Source organism: Phyllobates terribilis, unplaced genomic scaffold (genome assembly GCF_046119375.1).
Source record: "Phyllobates terribilis strain yellow unplaced genomic scaffold, ASM4611937v1 Scaffold_4__5_contigs__length_816908805, whole genome shotgun sequence".
NCBI lineage: Eukaryota > Metazoa > Chordata > Amphibia > Anura > Dendrobatidae > Phyllobates > Phyllobates terribilis.
The window spans coordinates 727,203,983-727,225,651 of record NW_027362764.1 but is presented as its reverse complement, the minus strand read 5'-3'; the positions used below and the strand labels follow the sequence as shown (position 1 = coordinate 727,225,651).

At 42.3% G+C, this 21,669-nt stretch overlaps 1 protein-coding gene across 4 annotated transcripts in view; it reads left to right on the top strand.

Moving 5' to 3' along the window:
* Positions 1-19,990, top strand: part of SYBU (syntabulin) — a 30,912-nt gene extending 10,922 nt beyond the window's left edge. The window contains exons 5-10 of one of the 4 annotated variants that reach the window (XM_073679779.1): positions 9,023-9,128; positions 11,273-11,326; positions 14,608-14,679; positions 15,410-15,613; positions 16,059-16,208; positions 17,613-19,990. In XM_073679779.1, the coding sequence (XP_073535880.1) occupies positions 9,023-9,128; positions 11,273-11,326; positions 14,608-14,679; positions 15,410-15,613; positions 16,059-16,208; positions 17,613-18,705 (1,679 nt within the window). In that variant the 3' untranslated portion in view covers positions 18,706-19,990. The remainder of the gene's footprint in view (positions 1-9,022; positions 9,129-11,272; positions 11,327-14,607; positions 14,680-15,409; positions 15,614-16,058; positions 16,209-17,612) is intronic. The other 3 variants (XM_073679781.1, XM_073679780.1, XM_073679782.1) reach the window with 3 other exon arrangements.
* The last annotated feature ends 1,679 nt before the right edge of the window (positions 19,991-21,669 follow it).

The following is a 21,669-nucleotide window of genomic DNA, read 5'->3' as shown; positions in this document are numbered from 1 at the left end:
GATAATTGGTTGGTATGGCGACTTTGCCCTAAAGTTGTATATGCCGCTTAAAGGAAATGATCATCAGATAACGACCAATTGTTTGCAGTCAGGTTTTACTTTTCAATGTGTGTATGTGTGGTGGTGGTGGTGTTGTTTTTTTTTTGAAGACTCTTAACTTCCTATTGTGTCAGGAAATAACACATGTACATAGCCACAATGATCAGACCCCGACCCTATCTGTTGTATTAATGCATCTAATGTCTGTGTGCAAAGGTCATTGGGAAGGGAACAGAAGCAGTATCAGCTGTGACATCACCTATTATAATTGATGGATCAGTTGTATATAGAGGTGTTACCTGTCACTGTAATCCGGTCTCTGATGATAAGGAACCTGATGAACTCTTTAAAGTTGTGGTGTTTTTTTTTTTAAGTATATATAACACACAAAAACCTGATTTAAACCATGTCCTTTTCTGATGATGACTTCCTTTTAGAGAAGTACGGGAACATTAGTGATTGATGGTTAACTCTTACTTTGTACAGGTTTTGCTGTTTACTTTTTAGAAAAAATGATGCCCCTCTTGTCCATGGGTTGTGTCCGGTATTACAGCTAAACTCTAGTCTCTTGAATAGAACTGAGCTGTAATACCGGACACAACCCATGGAGAATAATGGCGCTGTTTCTGGACAAATCTAAAGGATCCTCATTCCTACAAGTGACCTCTTGAGAAGACTCCTCTTTGCGTTGTTTTGATGCGTCACTGACTCGTGCGGAGAATTGTTCACTGTAACCGGGTCTTGGTTTTAGTTTATCATGGCTTTGGAAATATTCTGTTTTAGAAACGGTCTCTTGTTTAAACAAATCCCCGGGAGATGGATGGTACTGCGCTGCAACAATGTTCTCCATTCACCCTCCGCACATGGCCGACTGTCATTCCCTCCGGTTTGCAAATTCCTGCTGTTTTCTATGTCAGCTCTTTCAGTTCTGCTATGGATGATGCCGGATTAGCGCTGGTGAAATGGTCAGTCACCCTTGTGTCCAAATTATCAGATGGAGGCAATGTGTGGGCGTAACTTTACATGCATTTTTTTGGGGGGGAGGGGGTATATTATTTTTGAGTAATTCAACAAGTTAGGCTTTTTTTTTCATCCTGGTAGTATAATACAACTTTGTGACATCTGTGAAAAAATGTACTGTATGCAGTTTTTTCTTTTTCAATTTCTCTTAAGAAAAGATCAAGGAGAGGGTGAGGCTCTTTATCCACTTACCTGGCACTTGCATGCAAGGAACAAAAGTAAAGGAAGGGTGTATTCAATTTATAAAAATAGATGTTATATCTCAGGAAAGAGACCTAGTTTATATATAATTTATAAAAAAGAATCTGCAAAACACAGGCAAGTACTTAACATTTGAAATGAAGACCAATTATAACATTTTTTAATGGTCATTCTGTGACTGTAGATTTGCGACTCTTCACAGTGCGCAATGTCAGGATTCTCTGATGCCAGAGCCAGGGGTGAGTGTGTGATTTCAACACATGCGGTCATATGCCGACTAGACTAGATACAAGTGAATTGAGTGAGGCCGGACATGTCTAGTCGGAATGTGTCAGGAAGTATGCAAATCACATGCTTGCGGTCATATGACTGTGCACTGTGAGGAGTCGCAAGTCTGCAGTTAGTGTGACCACAGACTTGAGCCCCAAACATGGACAACCCCTTAAACTTTGCATCTAGTAAACTCTCAGTATCGAGATATGTGCACATGGCGTCTTTTTCAGACAAAATTCCGCCTATAACACATCTGAAAATGCGCTAAATAATAAACATTAAAAATAATCCTATGTACAGTACTGTAAAAACGGCTTGCTGTTTAGATGTTCTGTCTTTCACCACTTTTTAACCATTTCATAAGCGGTAAAGCGTCTTAAAGAAGTGACCTGACCATTCGTCAGTTGTTTTTTACTTAGTTCTGCCGCTAATTTATAAATGAACTAAAGAGGAGGGAAAAAAAAGACATTGGCGGCAAAGCCACCTCAAAAAAGACATCAAAGACTCTTAAGGAAAATGCTGGTGGTGTTTTTCCTGAAGTCTTCTGCTTAAAAAAAACTCGGTGGTTTCACCGGAGTAGTCTGAAATCTACAACACTGCCTGTCGGGCTCGGAGATGCGGTGGTACATGGGTGGTGGGGTGGAGGGGGATTCGTTAGTTATTACAAATTACTACCAACAAGTCAGACTTTTTGGCTACCTGCACTACATCTTGGAGTTACAAATGTTATTAAATATGAATAAATGTAGAAAATGAATATTCTTTAATAAAATGAAAAGGGGTGAGGGCCAAAAAATATATCCTAAAGGGGTGAGGGTCAAAAAATATATGTAAAAACTATGAAAAATTTACCAAGTGAAATGTTTAACCTCTTCCAGTCTTGGCTCTGTCTTTGCAGGGAGAATGTTAGATTCCTTTCTCACTACGTTGTGTTTGGAAATGTTTCTTCTCATTAGCAGCTCTGTTCTCTTCTACGCTGTTTTTAGAAGGCTGGAGGTAATCTAAATTGTTACCTTCCAGCTCGGCAGCTGCCGCTCGGTCCCGCTGCTGCTGATAGGTTCGGGTTTGTCTTTTTTTCGTTTCTCTTCCCTGTTGTCATGGAGCCGTCTCATTTTGCTTACTTGACCTGCGAGCACAAGGATGCATTAAAGTCTGTCTCCATGACAACACGAGCGCAGAGCGCGTGATCCTCCAGGAGGAGAATAAATATACGGGTATATCTGGTATCTAGTGTCTGCTGCCCAGGGTGTCCTTTGTTTTCAAACCTATAACAAAAAAGAAATAAAAACAATAATAAAAATTGCATCATAAATATACAACTTGCGCTCTCATCCTGTTACAGATAATCTGTGCAATGCAGGATCTGTGGCAAAACTTGCATTACAGTCATCATTATGGCCAAACCACTTTTGACTTGCCCACAATTTTTGTGCCAGTCCCGGGCCACATTGAGAGCCATAATCAAGCGTATCAGCTACAGTCCCCGCATACAAACCTCCTACGATTCGGCTAAACTGCACTCTTTTGGGGCTCTATAGTTCTCCATGTTTGGCTCAGTTGAACTGCGGGAAGTCGTGGGCCAACCTTAATATTTATTAAAGGGTACAATTGAGGAAATTTTTCCTTATCAAATATGACTATGAACTTTTTCATATGGAAACAAACGTAAATCGGTTGTCCCACGAACCAAGTACATTTTAATTAATAGATCATAGAATAAAAGGAATAATATAATAATATAATATGTTGTGTAAGAGCTGTAAAAAGCATAAGGCCTAATGGCTTAATTTAAACAAGTAATAATAAAGGATAAAAAAAAACTTTAAAGTATGATGCAGACAAAAGTGCCCCCAAACACAGTATGATACCCCCACAGTGAATTCCTCCACAGTACTCTCCACACACGGTATGATGACCCTTCTCTACTCCACCTCCCTCAATCCCCTCAACAAAGAATGTTGACCCCCCCCCCCCCCATCACAGTATGATTTTCCAACTGTAATCCCCACACAGCCCTCCATACAGTATAATGGGCACAAAAAGGGCTTCAGAAAGTATAAGGCCCCACATGGTGCTCCATACAGTAAAATGGACCCACATGGTGCTCCTTACAGTATAATGGGCCCCAAATTAAAAAAAATAAATACCTCTGCCCATTCCCCCGCTGCTCTGGTCTCTTCATGATGTCTACATATACTCTGCACAGCGGACGCGTTGCAATGACGTCATCACACTCCCTGTGCTGAGATGTCAGATGTAGAGGGGAAATCATGGGAGAGGGAGAATCAGCTGACTCTCCTTCCTCCATCATTGCTTTCAACTGTATTGGCCAAATATTTGTAAAGTGCTGCAGAGCAGTAGTCATGACAGAGTTGCTGTCCGGTTGCGCTTTGGCACTTTACAGACAAGGGGTGTCCCAGTGTGCTGTAGGGTGTGGGATGCATCACACTCACTTGTAGGCCTCCAGGCCTCCGTCCTCAGGAATTATCACACACAATTCAGGGGACGTCAAGTTCTTTACAATAGGCAAATGTTTACTAGTCAGTTGACGTTATGTAATGCAGGTGCCGGAATGCAACGCACAGAGACACAAGGCGAGAACAGTCAGAAATGTTTGTAAACAGTTTTATACAACAGGTATACTGAAACAAGGGATTAGCAACAAGGGTAATGAACAGTGGTTTGAAATATCAGAAAAATACAAAATTTCTCAAAATAAGGCGCAGTCTCTTAAAGTAAGGCGCAGTCTCTTAAAGTAAGGTGATGCCCTCAGGCATGAGAAGCACCACACAGGTTCTTTAACCGTGAATTTGGCCCTAGCGGGGGTCACCGGTTATTCCCGCTAGGCCATGAGTCTCTTTCCGGATGAATTCAATTAAATCACGTTGTGCTACTTTAGCCCCAACCGTCCCCCTCCCAACCTGAGTACTTAAACCCAATTGTCCCCGGTACCGTGGGTGAGCAGTGGAAGTGACGGCCCTGCTCACGTATGCAGCTCCTCTCTGCTTGGCTGTTGGGGGCAGTCTCTCGAGCCTTGGATAGGGGGGTCCAGGCCTCGTCTGTCGGCGGCCGACGTCGGGTTCCACGAACTCACTCAGCACAGCGATCAGGTTCCTAGTATCCTCAGCAGGCACAGCACTCGAGTCACAACTGTGAGGGATCCGGAGCTCTTTTACCGGTGCCCGGCTGGAGCACCTCTCAGGCCTCTGGATTTGGCCTGTCACACGGGGTTTCTCAGGACGCAGGGAGCACGTCTGCTCCTCTCTGCTGCTTGGCGCCAAAGACCCCTCAGGTTTGGCGCGCTGCCCTCTTATCTCTCTGAACTCCTTCCTGGAAGTCACCTGATCGGGTCCAGCCTCTGAATCTCCCCTGCCTGCAACTTCCTTTGTGTATTTTGGTTCCGCTTGACTGTCTCTGGCCAGTAGATGGCAGTCTCGCTCCATCCTTGAAACGTCATGTTGAAGTTCTGTTACAAGCTTTTTAGCTCGTTCTACAGTTAATCAGGTGGTGACGTGGGATAGGGCACAGCATTTCACATTTCCTTCTTCCTCAGTACAGTACCTCTTCAGCCCTGCCACCCATTTGTCCTGGACTACCCACCAAGCCCGCTGACTCAATCAACCTCAGGGATTTCTTGTCCACTTTGGCAATGCACCCGGGACAGGCCACCTGCCCCCCATGTAATTCCACGTCCACAGACCTCGAGATGCCAGAAGACCAGGCCCGCTCCTTGGTACCTGGCCCGAACCCTAGGCTCCAGAGGTTACAGGAATGTCAATCAGGGAACTCCATACTGCCTCAAACAACTGGCACATGCTGCCCCTTGCAGCCCACTGTGTGGCGCCCATGTCTGTAGCACCACAAAATGCCTGCATGTGTGATATTCTTTTGTATGCATTGCCAGCTATGATGAGGGCTGGTTTCTGTGCTGGAAAACTGTATCCATACATTGTAACTGATCCCTTACTGGAGGATTGTGCACTTTTTGTCTGAACCAGGAAGTATGCACGATCCCTCAGAGGGGAGGAGGTACTTCAGTAGATCAGTGAAGATGTGAGAAGAATTGGCAACATGGAAGTCCAGATGAACCGGAGCAGCGTGCTCTCTTAAAGGACAAGCTGCATGAGGCAAGGTATCGGTTCCTAGGGACACATAGACTTCCAGGGTCCGTGGTGAAACTGAGACTGCCCTGTCTTCATATAAAGAGCAGTAAAGTGCTTTGCCCAGGAGCTCAGCAGCCCATAGAATAAGGGACACTGCTGCAAGGGAAAGTAAGTGTTTTCCACAGGATTTGAGCTGCCTGCTCGTTGCAAGGGATCACATATCCAGTACCTGTCTATCCTGGATCCCTGGGATCCAAGGAGTATTTTACCAGAGATATGATTAGGAGCAGGAAGGCTACACCACATCACAGCAGAGAAACTGAACCCTCACCGTGCAGGTCTGACCAAAACCCTTTGTGTGAGTTATATGGAATCTTCTGGAACTGTTTTCAGAACTTCTGTAAAAGGTGCAAACTGATTACTAACCCGTCTAACGCTGATTATTCTCTGCTGCATCATTTCTGTTCCAACTCCCCTGGGAGCCAGCACTGATTTGGGAAGGGTTAATCATCTGGAACTGTTCATCACCACCTAACTCCCAGGGGCCTTCATCAGTGCCTGGCCATACCAGGCCGAACATCCCAATTGGCGTCACAAACCATTTTATTAATAACCCCACAATTGACAGACTGTCGCTCGCGCACCCCCAGTCGGGCCTGACCAGCACTCGGACCGCCGTGCACCAGTACCGTGACCGCAGCAGCCTGACCAGGGTGACACAACTGCACCTGAACTTGACACTGCACTACTCTAACTGCGCACTGTCAAGAAATGCCCCCCTTTTATCAACACTTTTATAAGATGCACCTCACTATTACATAGCTACCCATCCCCCCCCTCCCTTCATTCTGCTATTGAAAAAAAACATCTGGTGTGGAAAGTCTTGATGAAAAACTCTTCTGAAACCACTTCAGGAAATGAAAAAATGCCTCCAAAAAAAGTGTTTTCACTAGAAAATTACTGTAGTTAGTTTTTGTTTTTGTTTGTTAATTTCTGCCTCAAAAAAACTGCACATAACTTTTTTTTATTGCTTCCTTAGGAATTAAGAGTAATTGGCAGAATACCAGTCAGATATTGCTAATCGCATGCCATTGATTAGTTCTTAATCAGCAAGTGTGACCACTTCTAAGGTCATGTTCACACTAGGTGGTTTTTTTTTTTATGCAAATTTTCAGCTGTGTTTTATAGTACCAGCAAAGTCTGAGATTTCAGAAATCTCATGCACACACCTTAGTTTTTGTGTCATTGGTATTTTGTGCTTTGCATGGCTTTTTGCACAATAGAGCATGTCAATTCTTTCATCGGTTTTACAGTGTTTTTCACCCATTGAAAGTAATGGGCAGTGACAAATGCTGAAAAAAAGTGGCAAAAAACGCAGGTATCAGGGTTTGCTTTTTTTGTGCCAAAACCTGATGAAGTTGAATAGTCAATTTTTTTTTTGTTTTTTTGTCACTGAACTTTATCAGCATGTATAAAGACAAATGGACAGTAAAAAAAAAAAAAAAAAGTGGCAAAAAACGCAAGCAAAACCTGCTATTTGGGGGCAGAAACTTTAATGCCAAGATCAGGTTTTGCTGCTGGAAAAAAAAAATGCAGTAAAAATGTCTAGTGTGAACATGGCCTAAATGCAGACGTTTTGGCAGTTTTCTGATCTGGAGCATTATGTGTTAAAACAATGCCAAGGAGGAAAGACCTCAAATCATAGTTACGTAGGTTAAATACAGACCTAGGTCCATCCTTCCTGCCCCAATTATACATTTTGTCATTAATTTAACTATAACCCACAATGTTATGTGTATCGAGGAAATCATCCAGCCTTTGTATAAAAGCTGTTATAGTGTCATCCATCACTACTTTTTTGTGGTCGGCATGGGATTCGCCTAAAATAAGTTTGTGTATATTACTATATAATTGTCTTATCCCGTCTGTCTGTCTTGGAAATCCCGCGTCGCTCATTGGTCCGGCAGCGGCCAATCAGCGCCGCGGGATTTCTGAAAAAAGATGGCGGCTCATCTGGCGGACGGAGGTCAGCGGCGATGCAGCGGGGAGATGAGTGGCGCTAGCAGCACAACTACCCCGACCGGCGTTGCTGACCTCCATGCGGCTAACGCCGGAAGATCAGCGGCTTGGCCCGCTGATCTCCCGACAGCAAGTGTGAACGGAGGACCGGGGAGCGGCGCCGCCGGTCGGGATGCTTCTGCTGCGAGCAGCCGCTCATCTCCCGACTTCTCGCAGCAGAAGGAGCCGCACAGGCTGCGCCGCTCCCCAGTCCTCGCTAATACGAAGCCGCACAAGCTGCGCCGCTCCCGGGCCCACACTAATACGACGCTGATTGGTTGCGGTGGCCGGCCGCGACCAATGAGCGAGATGGGCGGCAAATGGGCTCTGCTGATTGGTCGATTTTTTTTATCGCCAAATTTAAACAAGCTCTCCGGTCCTCACTAACACAGTTCGCTGATTGGTCGCGGCCGCCACCCGTGACCAATCACCGATATTGCCGCCAAAGTTAAACACCATTTTGCTGATTAGTCGCGGTTGCCGGCCGCGACCAATCAGCGATTTTGGCGCCAAATTTAAACAACGTTCTGCTGATTGCGCCCGGTCGGCCGCATACCTATTCTAGAATACCAGATGCGTTAGAATCGGGCCACCATCTAATAAATATACATACATACATACATACATACATACATACATACATACATACATACATACATACATACATACACACACACACACACACACACACACACACACACACACACACACACACACACACACACACACACACACACACACACACACACACATTATAATGATTAATAGATGTCTAGAAAGCTATGAACAGAATTTACCTGCAGAAATGAGCTGCACCAGAGGGTGTTGGCGTTCATGCAGCTCTTTAACCCTGTGTTTGTTTATGGGGATTTTTGATCATCTAATTGAATCACTCAACTACTCTATGAGATATATGTCTAGCTCCCTGTTTTCTGGCAAAAAAATAAATAACATTTACTTTAAAAAAAAAAAAAAAATTGCTTAGACAAGGAAGGGTTATATATTGCCAACAAAAAGTGTCTGTTGAGGAGGTTTAGTACATAATGGCTAGAAATAAAATCTAGCTGATGGCCAATAAAGCATGAAATGGACAGCTCATTATAGCAAAGTATGATCTGGTAGATAATGTGTTCCTATTACTTATACATCAGGAATATTCTGTAATAATAACCCCATTGCTCCTATATAGTGGAGTTTTTCAGACGTCTTTTCTCCGGATCTCAAGAATCCTCTTGGCTGATCCTATGGGTGATGTAAAGCGTTCATGCCTCGACTGCCGCTGTCTGGCTGAGGATTCACATTGTTGTTCCATTTTTCTATGGCTTTAGGAAGTGAAGCGGATTTCAGTTCATCTAGCAGTACCGGCAGCATATCTGCTCCAGAGGTTCATATAACTGCTGTGTCAGGAGGCAAGAAGACGTCATTCTCACGCAAGTAAGAATTTTCTGATGTGCCATTGGCCAACAGTCCTGTCTTCTGATGATTGATGTCTTGTGTTCCTCGAGTACAAACACTGTGTAGACTTAAAGCAGCAAGTGCAATGTAACTGGTTCTCTATCTGCAAGAAAGATTAGATCTAGCATCCAGAACTGAGCAAAATGTATCCACTGACTCATTCTGAGCATTGGAGTCCAGTGGGCGGTCCTGATCAGGGATTGGCCGCTCTGCAGTCACAGATGGGGGGGGAACACCGCCCACTGGACTCCATCAACTGGAGATCCTCATTTACAAATCTAATGACAACAATTTACATCCATGCAGTAAAGAAAACCACTGGCACTCCTTACAGGCTGGATCATTTTTCATAATCGATGCAATAAAATCCAGAATTCTAAAATGTTAACATTTTATAATGAAGAATTTCCTCCATTTATTGACTGGACAGACCTTGTGATGCCATTAACATTCTTGAGATAGGCGGCGTCACTTCATCAGCTTTGCCTAATGCATTAGCTATACTGTATAGAGGTCTAGTACAAATGTTGGCACAGTGTGAGCATGTGACCGAGACTACTGCATATTTATACTTACTGGAAGTATGATAGTCAGTGCCTTCATTTATAGTCTATGGACACATTTGACATTTAAAAATTATTTTTACACTTGTTAGTGGTTACCTTTTAGTTAAAATTGCAGCCTGATTTTATTTAGTGCTACTTTTAAATCCATTTTTAATTCATTTTTTAATCCCCCTTGATGTGCAATTTACATCATGATCAAAGTTTTATGGATTTTTTTATTTTTTTTTCTTGCCGGAGTGTCTCCTAGTAATATAGGCTGGAAATGAGCTCTGTATGTATACAGGGATGCTGCTGGCTTAATTGGCTCATATCAGCACAGCTTCTATCCTGCACTGCTTTTCTTGTTTTATCTGCCCTCCCTGAGACTGCAGCTTCTTTCTCCACACCAAACTTCAGATCTGTGTACAATCCCCTCATGCTAGAACACTGAAAGAAGGGAGGGGTGAGCAGAAAGGCATCAGGAGCTCTGACTGATTTGTAACACTGTATAAAAACAGTCTGTTTAATGGACTTTTTTATTATTTTTTTTTTTTTAGAAAGCAAATGAAAAATGAAGAGAAAATAATTTGCAAAGGTGTACATATTTAAACCTAACTGATATTAGGTTAGGGTCTAGTAGATTATGGCATTTTCCTACCTTCTTTATTGCACCAGAAACTGCCAGTCAGTAGATTACAACCTAATGTAAGATTAATGTAACATGGACGAAAAAAAAGTGACTAAAAGGGACTTTCACACCTGTTTAATATTATTGTACAAGTGCACAAATACGCCATGTGGCCCATATACAAAAATATACATGCACGATGCGTCAGCACACTGCGACTAATGAGTATGTGAACGCTAACATTGTTGTAAGCGTTAGAAACATCAGGTACTGGGTTAACCTTGTTTGATCAAAAATTGCAAAAGCCATCCAACCACGTCAAGGTGTGCCTAAATATGGATGGTCACTAACTCTCTAGTGACTTTCCTTTTAATATGCCATAGCAGGTCTCATCTGAGCTTGTGAAGTCAAAGGAAAACCAGGTGTAGCTTGCAATTAAAACCTTGCTGGGAAAGATGGGTGGAAAAGGGTGTGGGAGCCCTGGAGGAGGCCACATGCCACCAATGTAAACCACGCAAAAGCCTTTGGATGTGGCCTCCTCCAGGGCCCAACACCCTTTTCCACCTATCTTTCCCACGCAATGTTTTAATTTTAAGCTATGCCTGGTTTCCTTTCACTTCCTTATTCAGATGAGGCCTGGTTTGGCACATAGAGAGATAGGACACTAGTGATGGGACCATCCATATTTGGGAACACCTTGACGTGGTTGGATGGCTTTTGAACTTTTGGATCAAAAAATATTAACCAAGCACCTTTAACATGTAATAGCAATATTTGAGTTGGTGTATTCATTAATCAGTGCACTGACGTAGAGTGGGTATATAGACTACCTCTGAGATTATGTAAGCGAGGGTCCCCAGGTTTTTACATTGAGGGGCACCGTTATTTTACCTAGAAGTACTGTATGAACTCATGATGGCATACGTTTCTCCTTTCTCCTCCTATGGAAGACCGTCGTACCGTACCGAGCCTCAGAAACGTGTCTCCAGGAATACCACTGATAGGTGACTGCATGTGAACCTCCACCATTATAAGTGTACCTCATTTTATGTGAACCCTGTGGAGTTTTGGTGCTCCCCCTCCATTGATGTGAATCAGTGCAGTGTATCCATCAGTGCTTTCTTCATTATCATCATATATTGCAGCAAAGTAACGCAGCCAGAAAAACTGCAGTATTATCGGGTATGTTACGCATTGGTACATGTATAGCAGCGCCAAAGAACGCGCGGTGACACCATTGTGTTATCTGTGATGTTACATGGGACTGCCGGTAAAGCTACTGCAATATGTCAGCTCTGAAAACTGCTCATTAGAGATGATGCGAATAGATTCACAGGACTCTGTCCAGCGGCCACATCTGTTATCTGAGAGCAGCCTCCAACTTTATTGCATCTCCGGGTCTTCTTTTGATTAGCCGGACTGGCTCGATGTCGCATGCGTCACACTAATGAGGAGCTGCGGATGCCGGGGAATAGGAGGCCCTTCTCAGGGCTTCTGTTTAGCGGCCATAGGTTATTGATGTGGCCAATGGACTGCTTCAAACTAATTGTACTGCTTAGCTGAGCTGCAACACTTAACTATAGGGATGTTAACATGGTGCCCCCTGCAGGGGAAATGTAATACTACATAGCTATTGTGCATGTAAAGGATGACTGAGCAACTGTGCATTGTTATACGTAGCATTCACAGGTACTGACTCCAGCGCCCGGACACTTCTATATATTATATTATATTATATTATATTTTCATAAGCAGGGAATTTTTAAATTTATCTGCTGTGGAGTGCTCACTCGTTCCCTTTCCGCCGCTGACGCCTCTTCGTTCCTCCCCCCTTTCTGCCGCTGACGACTCTTCGTTCCTCCCCCCTTTCCGCCCCTGACGCCTCTTCGTCCCCCCCCCCCCCCCCTTTCCGCCGCTGACGCCTCTTCGTCTCGTCCACCCCAAGATAAGTCAGCAGTGGGTAGACAGGGGATGCTTGTGACTATTGGGGTCTCCTTAGCATGCACATGCTGGACTCGGTGCTTCATAAACCTGGCGGCGTAATTATTTTTTATATTATTTAAAGGGAATCTAGCTAAAATAAAAAAGTCATTGTCAGAAACGTATCAGGTCTGTTGTGGTTTTCCTTTTCCATGACTATTCACAAAAAAAATCTTTCAATTTTCAGTTTTCACACTGGCCACTATAGTCAAAATAGACTGACTTCCCATTTTTGTATACCACTTTGACAACTTTACTGTATACATTAGTGCAGAATGAGCGGAGTCCTCTCATCATTCAAAGGTGGGTGAATAAATGACCAATTTATTGTACTGGAGGCATAGATGAGGTAAAAGAGCAATAGATTGTCTTGTTTATAGTTTTAAATTTAACTAATAAGGTTAAAATAAAAAAAAAAATGATCATCTTTTACACTGAATAGTTCATGTCCTCTATATTAAAATTTCTTTGTAATGTTTTAGTAAATATGAATACACACTTAGACTATGGCCACACAACGGTATATTCTCTTACGAGAGAATCAGATCGATTATGTACATTACACTTGGATCAAGCTCTGATCAGTGTTATCTGATTCAGATGAGGAGACAATGGAGAACAAAATTTCTCCTTCTCCATTCTGAGAGTCTGTGGAAATCTGACTGCACTCAGATGTCATCCGAGTGCAGTCTGATGATTTCCACGCACCGGTAGACTTGAATATAAGGATCGTCTATGCCATCCTATTTTTGCGTGGCAAATTGCAGCATGCTGCAATTTTATTTTATCTTTTTCCAGACAGATTGTCAGTGAAAAAAAATCTGGCATGCACACTGCCCCATTGAGTAACACGGATCAGAGTGCTATCCGATAAAACATTGGATAGCATGTGAGTGAGTGCTTAAAGGGAATCTGTCACAAGGTTTTTGCTACCTCATCTGAGAGCAGCATAAAAGAGACCCTGATTCCAGCAATGTATCACAACTGCTGCACCCAGTAAACTATCAGAGTTTTTAGATGTAGCATGTAGAAGAGCTCAGAAAGCTAACCCCGCCCATAGCAGGCTTTCTATGTACATGGTCTATTGACAGTGAGCTACTTATTACAGTAGGGGGCGTGGTCAGACCAGGGCTCACAAGAGCTTTAGTCCTGCAGTGATAATCTCCTGCTGATAAAACAGTCATTGTTTTTAAACAGCACATGGTCTAGTATCAGCCCCTACCTCATGCTGCCATCAGATTACATAGCAAAAACCTTCTGACAGATGAAATTCCCTTTTAATGCCTCATCTGGCCTATCTATGGTTAGCTTTGCATAATCTGTTGTCTAGTGGTTTCCACTTTCAGATACTACTGCCCACAATAACCGTATCTGAACGTGTCACCATGGCGTGTAACTGCAGCCTCTGAAATTTGATTTTATTCCCTGTAAATTGACTTAAAATTGAGCAGGAAATCTGCAAATTGTGATTTTTGTACAGTTTATGATCTGTCCTCCATTCTTATTTTGCATCTTTTTATATTGATGGACCCATTCCAAGTGAGTGTCTTTAAGTGCAGCATAATATATGTATTGAGTACACGTTCCTTCAATATCTCAGAGAAATAATGATTGGGAGAACGTTGGCTGCTTTATTTTAGTTTGCAATCATAAGAATTGCTAATTTGACCAAAAAAAAATTAGATATATAATTAGTGCCGTTTTGTACTTTAACATTTAGTCCTGACTATTGACGTGTATGTGTAATATCTGCTATAGAGATGAGCAATTGGCTTCACACTGCATTAGTCTGGCATCCATTCCAGTTTCCCGTAGTAGACTGAACTCGCTTCTACACCCGGCATCTTCGACGCATTGGCTGCGGACTAAGCCCCATAATGTCCAATGCCTTAACAAGCACCGGGCTCAGAAGTTAAGTCCTACATAGGACCGGACCCCGAACCAGGGCAGTACATGTATAATTGCTTATCTCCACTCTGTTCACATTATACACCTTGTTTGTAAAACAAAAGTTTACAATGGGGGAAGAGAATGTCTTTGACATAGTCATTCTGCCTTTTTAATACTGCTTGGCCGAAATAATATTTATTTATTTTTATTTCCTTACAATGAATCCAGAAAATGAAATTTTAAGAAGTGAAAATATCCCTAAAATCCATACAGAATTTAAAAAAAAAATTCAAGAAGTTTGTCACGTGTGGTGTGAACAGAATCACGACCCTGATCATTTCAATTGTGCAATGAAAAGGCATTGATCAAGTAACTTTTTTTTTTTTTTTTTCCCCCCTTTGGGTGTCTACTTCAGCTCTTTAAGGCCTCAAGCACACGGCCGTATTCGCGATCCGTGTCGCATCCCATTTTCCCCAAACGTCAATGGGTAAGCATGCATGCTTCCTGCCAAAAAGCAATGGCATTCGGTCAGACCCTTGTAATGCAAACCTGTATGTATACTAATAATAAAGCTTAAACAAAGGTACAGAACATCCTCTGTAGATAGAAAACTCTTGTAACACTTCAGTCACTGACTTATCACACATGTTTTACAAAATGACTGGCAGAGCTACAAGATGCTTTGTGCAACACAACATTTTGTTGCTGCCTCGTCTAAGGAATGAGAAAAATCCAGTTGCAAAATTTCCTCTATAAAGGAGTCAGCCCATTTTGAAATATTTTTGGCCCATAGGCTCAGTGACTTATAAAATAACTAATTGCGCTTTATTTGCCCTCCGTGGATCCAATGCTGCCCCTCCACCACTGCTTTGATCTTTTGATGTTGTCTACTGTACATCATCTGAGCTTCTTGGTTTGCTGCAGCGCTGTTGATGTGACGTCGGGGCTGCAGCGCTGTTGATGTGACGTCGGGGCTGCAGCGCATCAACAAAGACCAGAGCAGGTGTGTAGAGTTAGTGAGAGCAAGTAAAAGCTCAATTTAATCTGTACGTCATTGAGCCTGTGGGCTAAAAATTATTTCAAATGGGGTGGGACTGACAACTGCTTGAGCTGATCCCTCCCCAACCCCCATCCTCTAACTGCCCCCAAAAAATCCTAAATTAAGAAATTGCTCATGCTGGCTATTGTAAGGTTAGTTTTCTTTTTTATTTTTTAAGTCGCGTGTCCAATGGCCGAAGTCATACTTGCTCCTCAACAAAGCCTGTGCACAGCTCCCCCGGCTCGCGTGAAAAGGATCTCTTTTCAGTGCTATGTAGAAATCAGACCAGTCCCATGAATGTTCATGATGCCTATGGAGTGTCCTCTCCGAGCAGCAGTAACTCTGGATCCTACAAGGGCAGTGACACCAGCCCTACTCTTCGGTAAGTGTGTATAAATATTTGCGTGACCCTCGTGACGGGGACACCACATAGATGGGATGTACAGTTATAATCTTTGGATTATCTTTTTCTATTCTTTGTTGTACATATAACAGAATACTGTAAGTTTTGCAAACGTTGACATAATAGACACCAAGGGCCCGATTCATCACTTACGGGTTTAAGTCCCGTTTTTTTGACTTGTGGTTTTTATCAAAGTTCTTTGCACCAAATTCATCAAAATAGCTCTGGAGGTTCTTGAATTTTATGCACAGACTAAAATTGTGGGGTTTTTTTGGATGGTTTTTCTTCTAACTAGTTTTGTGACTTTTTAATGGAAAAGTTGCACAAAAAAATAGCGTTCTTTAAAAGTCAAGGGGGTGGGACTGGAGTAGAGTTGCACCAAATTTTAGTTGTTTTGCTTTTTTTTTTTCCTCTCTCTCCATAGACGTACCATGAGATATGCATCTTGTGGTGATAACCACGGCATCAAGCCACCAAGTCCCGAACAATATCTGACCCCACTTCAACAGAAGGAAGTCTCGATACGACATCTGAAAGCAAAGCTGAAGGAGTCACAGGGCACTTTGGAAGAAAGGTATTCTCCATTTACAAATTATTATTATTATTTTTTTTTTAGATTGAACGTTGCTTCAGTGGACAAAAATGCATCTCGTGGTTAGAATGGAGCTGATGGAAGTTCTGACATATGCCTGGAGAATAGGGCCTTGTGGAAATATTTGTTCACCTTTTAGGCTGCATGTCTTCAGACCATGGTGGTCATGTCTCCCATGATGGGGTTACCTCTGTGAGCTGCCTTTGGCCACTTAAACTATCAGTATCGACAACGCATCAACACTGTGTCCATAATTCTCGAAGCTAAAGCCTGAGTAGTGTACATGGGCCCCTTCATCTGACCCATTCTAGGGCGTGAGACTCCTTTGATATTGTGTAGAAGGAGTTGCACAGCACCCACTCTCCAGAGGAACTGCAATTTTAGAAAATTAATTGGGGGGGGGGGGGAGGGTTTTCCTAAGAGTGGTTGAAAAAAACATGAGGTGGATGGGACACTAGGTTCTTCTTCTGCACTAGGTGACAAAACCCAGTATCCTATTGGGGACCCCATGCTACTTGCCCAACTCTTGTTTGTAAGCTCTAGCGTACAAGTAAATAAAATATCTCTTTTCGAATGAAAGAGTGGTACAAATGTGTCATGTAAAGTTTTACGCACCATTAAGTGTTATTTAAAAGGATTCTATCAGCCTAAACTGGTAATATAAACGAAGCAAACAGCCTTGTAGGGGATACAGCCCCTATAAAAATTGCAACTTTAGTGCTTCTATCATTGCCTCTGTTCTGCAGAACCTGAAGTTTAATCAGATATGCTAATAAGAGTGCTTGGTGCACCATTGGTGTGACCAAGAGGTTCAGTGCACCGATCCACCCACTGGTTTTGCATGTTCCTGCCTCCCTCACTGGTGACTGACAGCACTGCCTTTCGTGGAGTGAACACTGACTCCATTGGCTCTCCTGACCTTTCTCTACAGACAATCACCAGTGAGAGAGGCAGGGACATGAAAACCAGTAGGTAGATTGGTGCAGTGAGACTTTTGCCCACATAGGGTGTACCAAGCACCCCAATTATCATATTTGGCTAAACGTCACTGCCTGTTCTGCTGAAGCGATTCATCAAGACTGGCAATTTTCTCGCTGGTCTTGAGGGGGGGTGTCTTGAGTCAGATGCATGCCTCCTAATGAATAAGGAGCGTCCGATGAGTGCCATGCACTTGGCCAGAAATCTTACTCCAGTCCCAATTCTCTTCTAAATATCTGAGCTGTAATACTAGACACAACCTATGGACCGATGCGGTGCTGTTTATGGAAGAATGCAGACATGTTTTCGGAATCTTAGAAAACCCTTTAACGCTAAGCATTTCAGAGATCTTGGTTACTTGTGTGGTTCTTTCCTGAGATGAGATTTATTTTTTTTTGTGTGTTGCAGGGAAGCAGAAATAGAAGACTTGAAATCTCAGCTTGCTCGTATGAGAGAAGACTGGATTGAAGAGGAATGTCATCGCGTGGAAGCCCAGCTTGCCTTGAAAGAAGCCCGGAAGGAAATAAAGCAATTAAAGCAGTTCATTGAGACCATGAAAAATAGTTTGGCTGAGAAAGATAAAGGAATTCAGAAATATTTTATAGACATTAATATTCAGAACCGGAAGCTGGAGACCCTTCTGCGTAGCATGGAGTTGGCTCAAGATGGGGCTTTTAGAGATGACTCCTGTTTGGATTACATATGTAACTCACCAGGGGCATCCCTTACAGAAAGTGCCATTTACGATAAAATGTCAGATGGACTTTTAATGGAGGACCAAGCAATGGAGGAAATGGGAGATTGTGATCTTATCTTGAATGATGAGCTGGCCAACAGGGATTCTCTGTATGATGAGATCATCATGGACACCATAAGTGATGGTGACAGTCTGGCAAACTTGAATCCTGCTACTTTACAGGGCATGGTCGGCTTTGAGAAGGAGAGGGAGAAATTTAATTCAAAGTGGGCTCAAGGTTCACTTTGGATGGAGAAGGCAATCCAGACCGATGTTGTTCCTTACAGCCTTGATCTTGAAAATCTCATCCTGAAGATCTTCAAATCTCATAATGACAATCTGATTGGTCGATCTTCTTCCTCTGTTTTTCAGGGTCTTCAGCTCAAATGTTCTACTAACTTAATAGACTTGACCCCTGATGATCCAAATTCAGCTATCCTTCTATCCCCAGATTCTCAACGCAATGATTCTCTTCCAATTTCCATGTCAAACCGTGCCATGAAAGAACTTGACTTTGATGGGCCTCTGGTTCAGCTGCGAAGTAAAGGCCCAACACAATCTTGTGTAGCCAAGAAACACTGGAGTGACCACTTCCTGACCGACCTCCTGGCTGTGGCTGTGCCTGTAATTCCTTCAGTTTTATGGGCCTTCACCACCCAACGAGGGAACCCTGATCCTGCGTATAACTTTAGTACAATGATGCGGGGTTGTTGCTTGATGGCTTTACATACTCTTCGTAAAACATCCTCCAATGCTTATATTTAGATCTTGATGGTCTTTTTTAGAACTTTGTCCTATTCCATTGACTGGACATGATCAGGTCTTGTATGTTAAAGGGGAAATTGTACATGATTTGTTTTTCAATCTCCTAAAAAGGGCCTGCTTTGTTCCTAATGTATTATCTACTGCTTTTTGTTTGGTACTTCTTTTTTATATAGATTTACAACCAAGAGGCCCTTTAAGTCAAAAGCATAACCCTAAGACTTAAAAAATGTTGAAGGAACACTGTTAGACCTTAGTCAGGTAGATGCATTGTACCAGTTTTTAATTTTTTTTTGGGATGAAACACCTAGTCATTCTGTTTCTGATGACCTGAGCTTACAGCAGCATAGGCCCCTATTTAGTTCAATAGAGGTTCCTTGTGCTACATACAGAATCCATAGAATTAAATCTAAACGGTGCATTTGTCTGAATGCGTCCTTCTACTCTGTTGCCCTTTCTGATGCAACACTGCCAGATGATTATCTTTTTAAAGTGTTACTTCCCCTTTAACGCTAGAATACACAGAGCACTTAAAAAAAAATTGAATTAATTCAATTTGGCACTATTGCACCTAAAAATTCTTTTCATTTGCACTTTATCACCAAATTCACTTTAAGTTTCTTTTAAATGCAAATAGAAAAAATATGAAAAAAAAAATATATATAGTTAATAATAAATTGCTAGCTTTTCCACCCCTTCATAGGTTTGCACTAAATTTGTAAACGAAAACAAATTTGCTCTAGAATGTTACAATTCCTATTCTTGCACTTGTACGATTAGCTTCTCCTGCAGCCTGGCTGCGCTTTATTGCTGCGTGACTTTAGTAATTGTCCAGCACCTGAGCCATTCACCGATCGCGCCATCCTCTTGTTCCGTGTAACCCGCTCGCTGGTGTATGTGTATATGAAATATTACTATCTATGGCTTTCCTAGCACCGCTGTTCTCTGCACCATTTCATAGCGCCCCAGTGTCTGCTGTAGGTACGCTTGGCTGTCTGTGAAGTATTTTATTGTTACCTATGGTAATGTAAGTTTTCTTGGTGACTGCATTGTGTCAGAGCATGTCGTACTGAGAATTGTGCCTGTATTTAAGAGGTTATTGCAAAGTGTTTACAGCGTAACATGGTATGACGAGACGTATTTATAGATCTAGTGTATAGTAATGCTAAGAAATTCTATAAGTGGACCATTTCCATATTTATATAAGTATATATTATGTGTTGCTGTAAGCAATCACAGCTTGGCGGATGTCTGTATGTACAGATTCAATAAAAAGACCTTCTCTAAATCATGTCTGGAATATTGACTTGTCTTGGAGATGGGGATAGAGCATCCTGAAAAATATAGTGTGTGTGTGTTAATATATAGTCACAGCCAAAAGTGTCGGCACTCTTGAAATTGTTCCAAAAATTTTCAAGTATTTCTCACAGAAAATTATTGTAATTGGACATGTTTTGTTATACACCCGTTTATTCCATTTGTGTGTATTGTAATAACACAAAAAAAACAGGGGAAAAAAAGGGCAATCTGGACATAATTTCACACACCGCCTCAAAAATGGGTCGGACAAAATTGTTGACACCCTTAACTTAATATTTGGTTGCACACCCTTTGGGATAAATAACTGCAATCAATCGCTTCCTATAACAATCAACAAGCGTCTTATACCTCTCAGCTGGAATTTCGGACCACTCTTCTTTTGCAAAATGCTCCAGGTCTCTCATATGTGAAGGCACCTTCTCCCAACAACAATTATAAGATCTCTCCACAGATAGATCCGAATTCATTGCTGGCCACTTCAGAACTCTCCAGAGCTTTTGTTTCTGTCCATTTCTAGGTGCTTCTTGAAGTATGTTTGGAGTCATTGTCCTGCTGGAAGACCCATGACCAAGGAAGCAAACCCAGCTTTCTGACACCGGGCAACACATTACAACCCAAAACCCATTGGAAATCTTCAGATTTCATGATGCCTTGCACACAGTCAAGTCACCCAGTGACAGAGGCAGCAAAACAACCCCAAAACATATTTGAACCTCCACCATATTTGACTGTAGGTACTGTGTTCTTTTTCTTAGTAGGCTTCATTCCGTTTTTGGTAAACAGAATGATGTGCTTTACCAAAAAGCTCTCTTGGCCTTATCTGTCCATAAGACTGTCCCAGAAAGATTTTGGCGTACTCTATATACATTTTGGCAAACTGCAGTCTAGATTTTTTTGTGTGTGTCCGCAGTGGGGTCCTCCTGGGTCTCCTGCCATAGCGTTTCATTTTATTCAAATGTTGACTGATAGATCATGCTGACACTGATGCACACTGAGACTGCAGGACAGCTTGAATTTCTTTGGAACTCTATTAGGGCTGCTTATCCACCATCTGGACCATGCTGCGCTGTAATCTTTCATCAATTTTTCTCTGCCATCCACATCCTGGGACAATTTTGGAAAGGTGCCAGAAATATTGCCCTGCCCATTCTTTTGGTTGTGTGAAATTATATCCAATTTGCCTTTCCTTTTTTTTTTTTTTTTGGTGCTCAATACATACAAAGAAGATAAACGTGTAGTTGCAACATTTTTCTGTGAGGAATACTTCATTTTCTGGAACCATTTGAAGGACGCCAATAAATGTCATTGCACAAGGTTGCCTTCCCTAGATCTACGACATTCAGAGAGGAACACAAGCTGAGCTCTGAACTCAACGCTTCACAAGTATTTGAGATGACCAGTTAAAGGATAGAAAAATAATGAAAAATGTTTTTGTTTTTTTTTGTTTTTTTTATTGATCTGTAGTGATTTGTTAGTTTCTAAACGTGTTATCTGAAATGCTTGTGGAGCTTTGAGTTCAGAGCTCAGTAGGTGTTCCCTACAAAACATATTGTGTTACCTTCTAATCCTTATTCCTCTCTGAATGTTGTAGATCTGGGGAAGGCAACCTTGATAATTAATGTTCTAAAATGTTGGCTTTTACAAGAA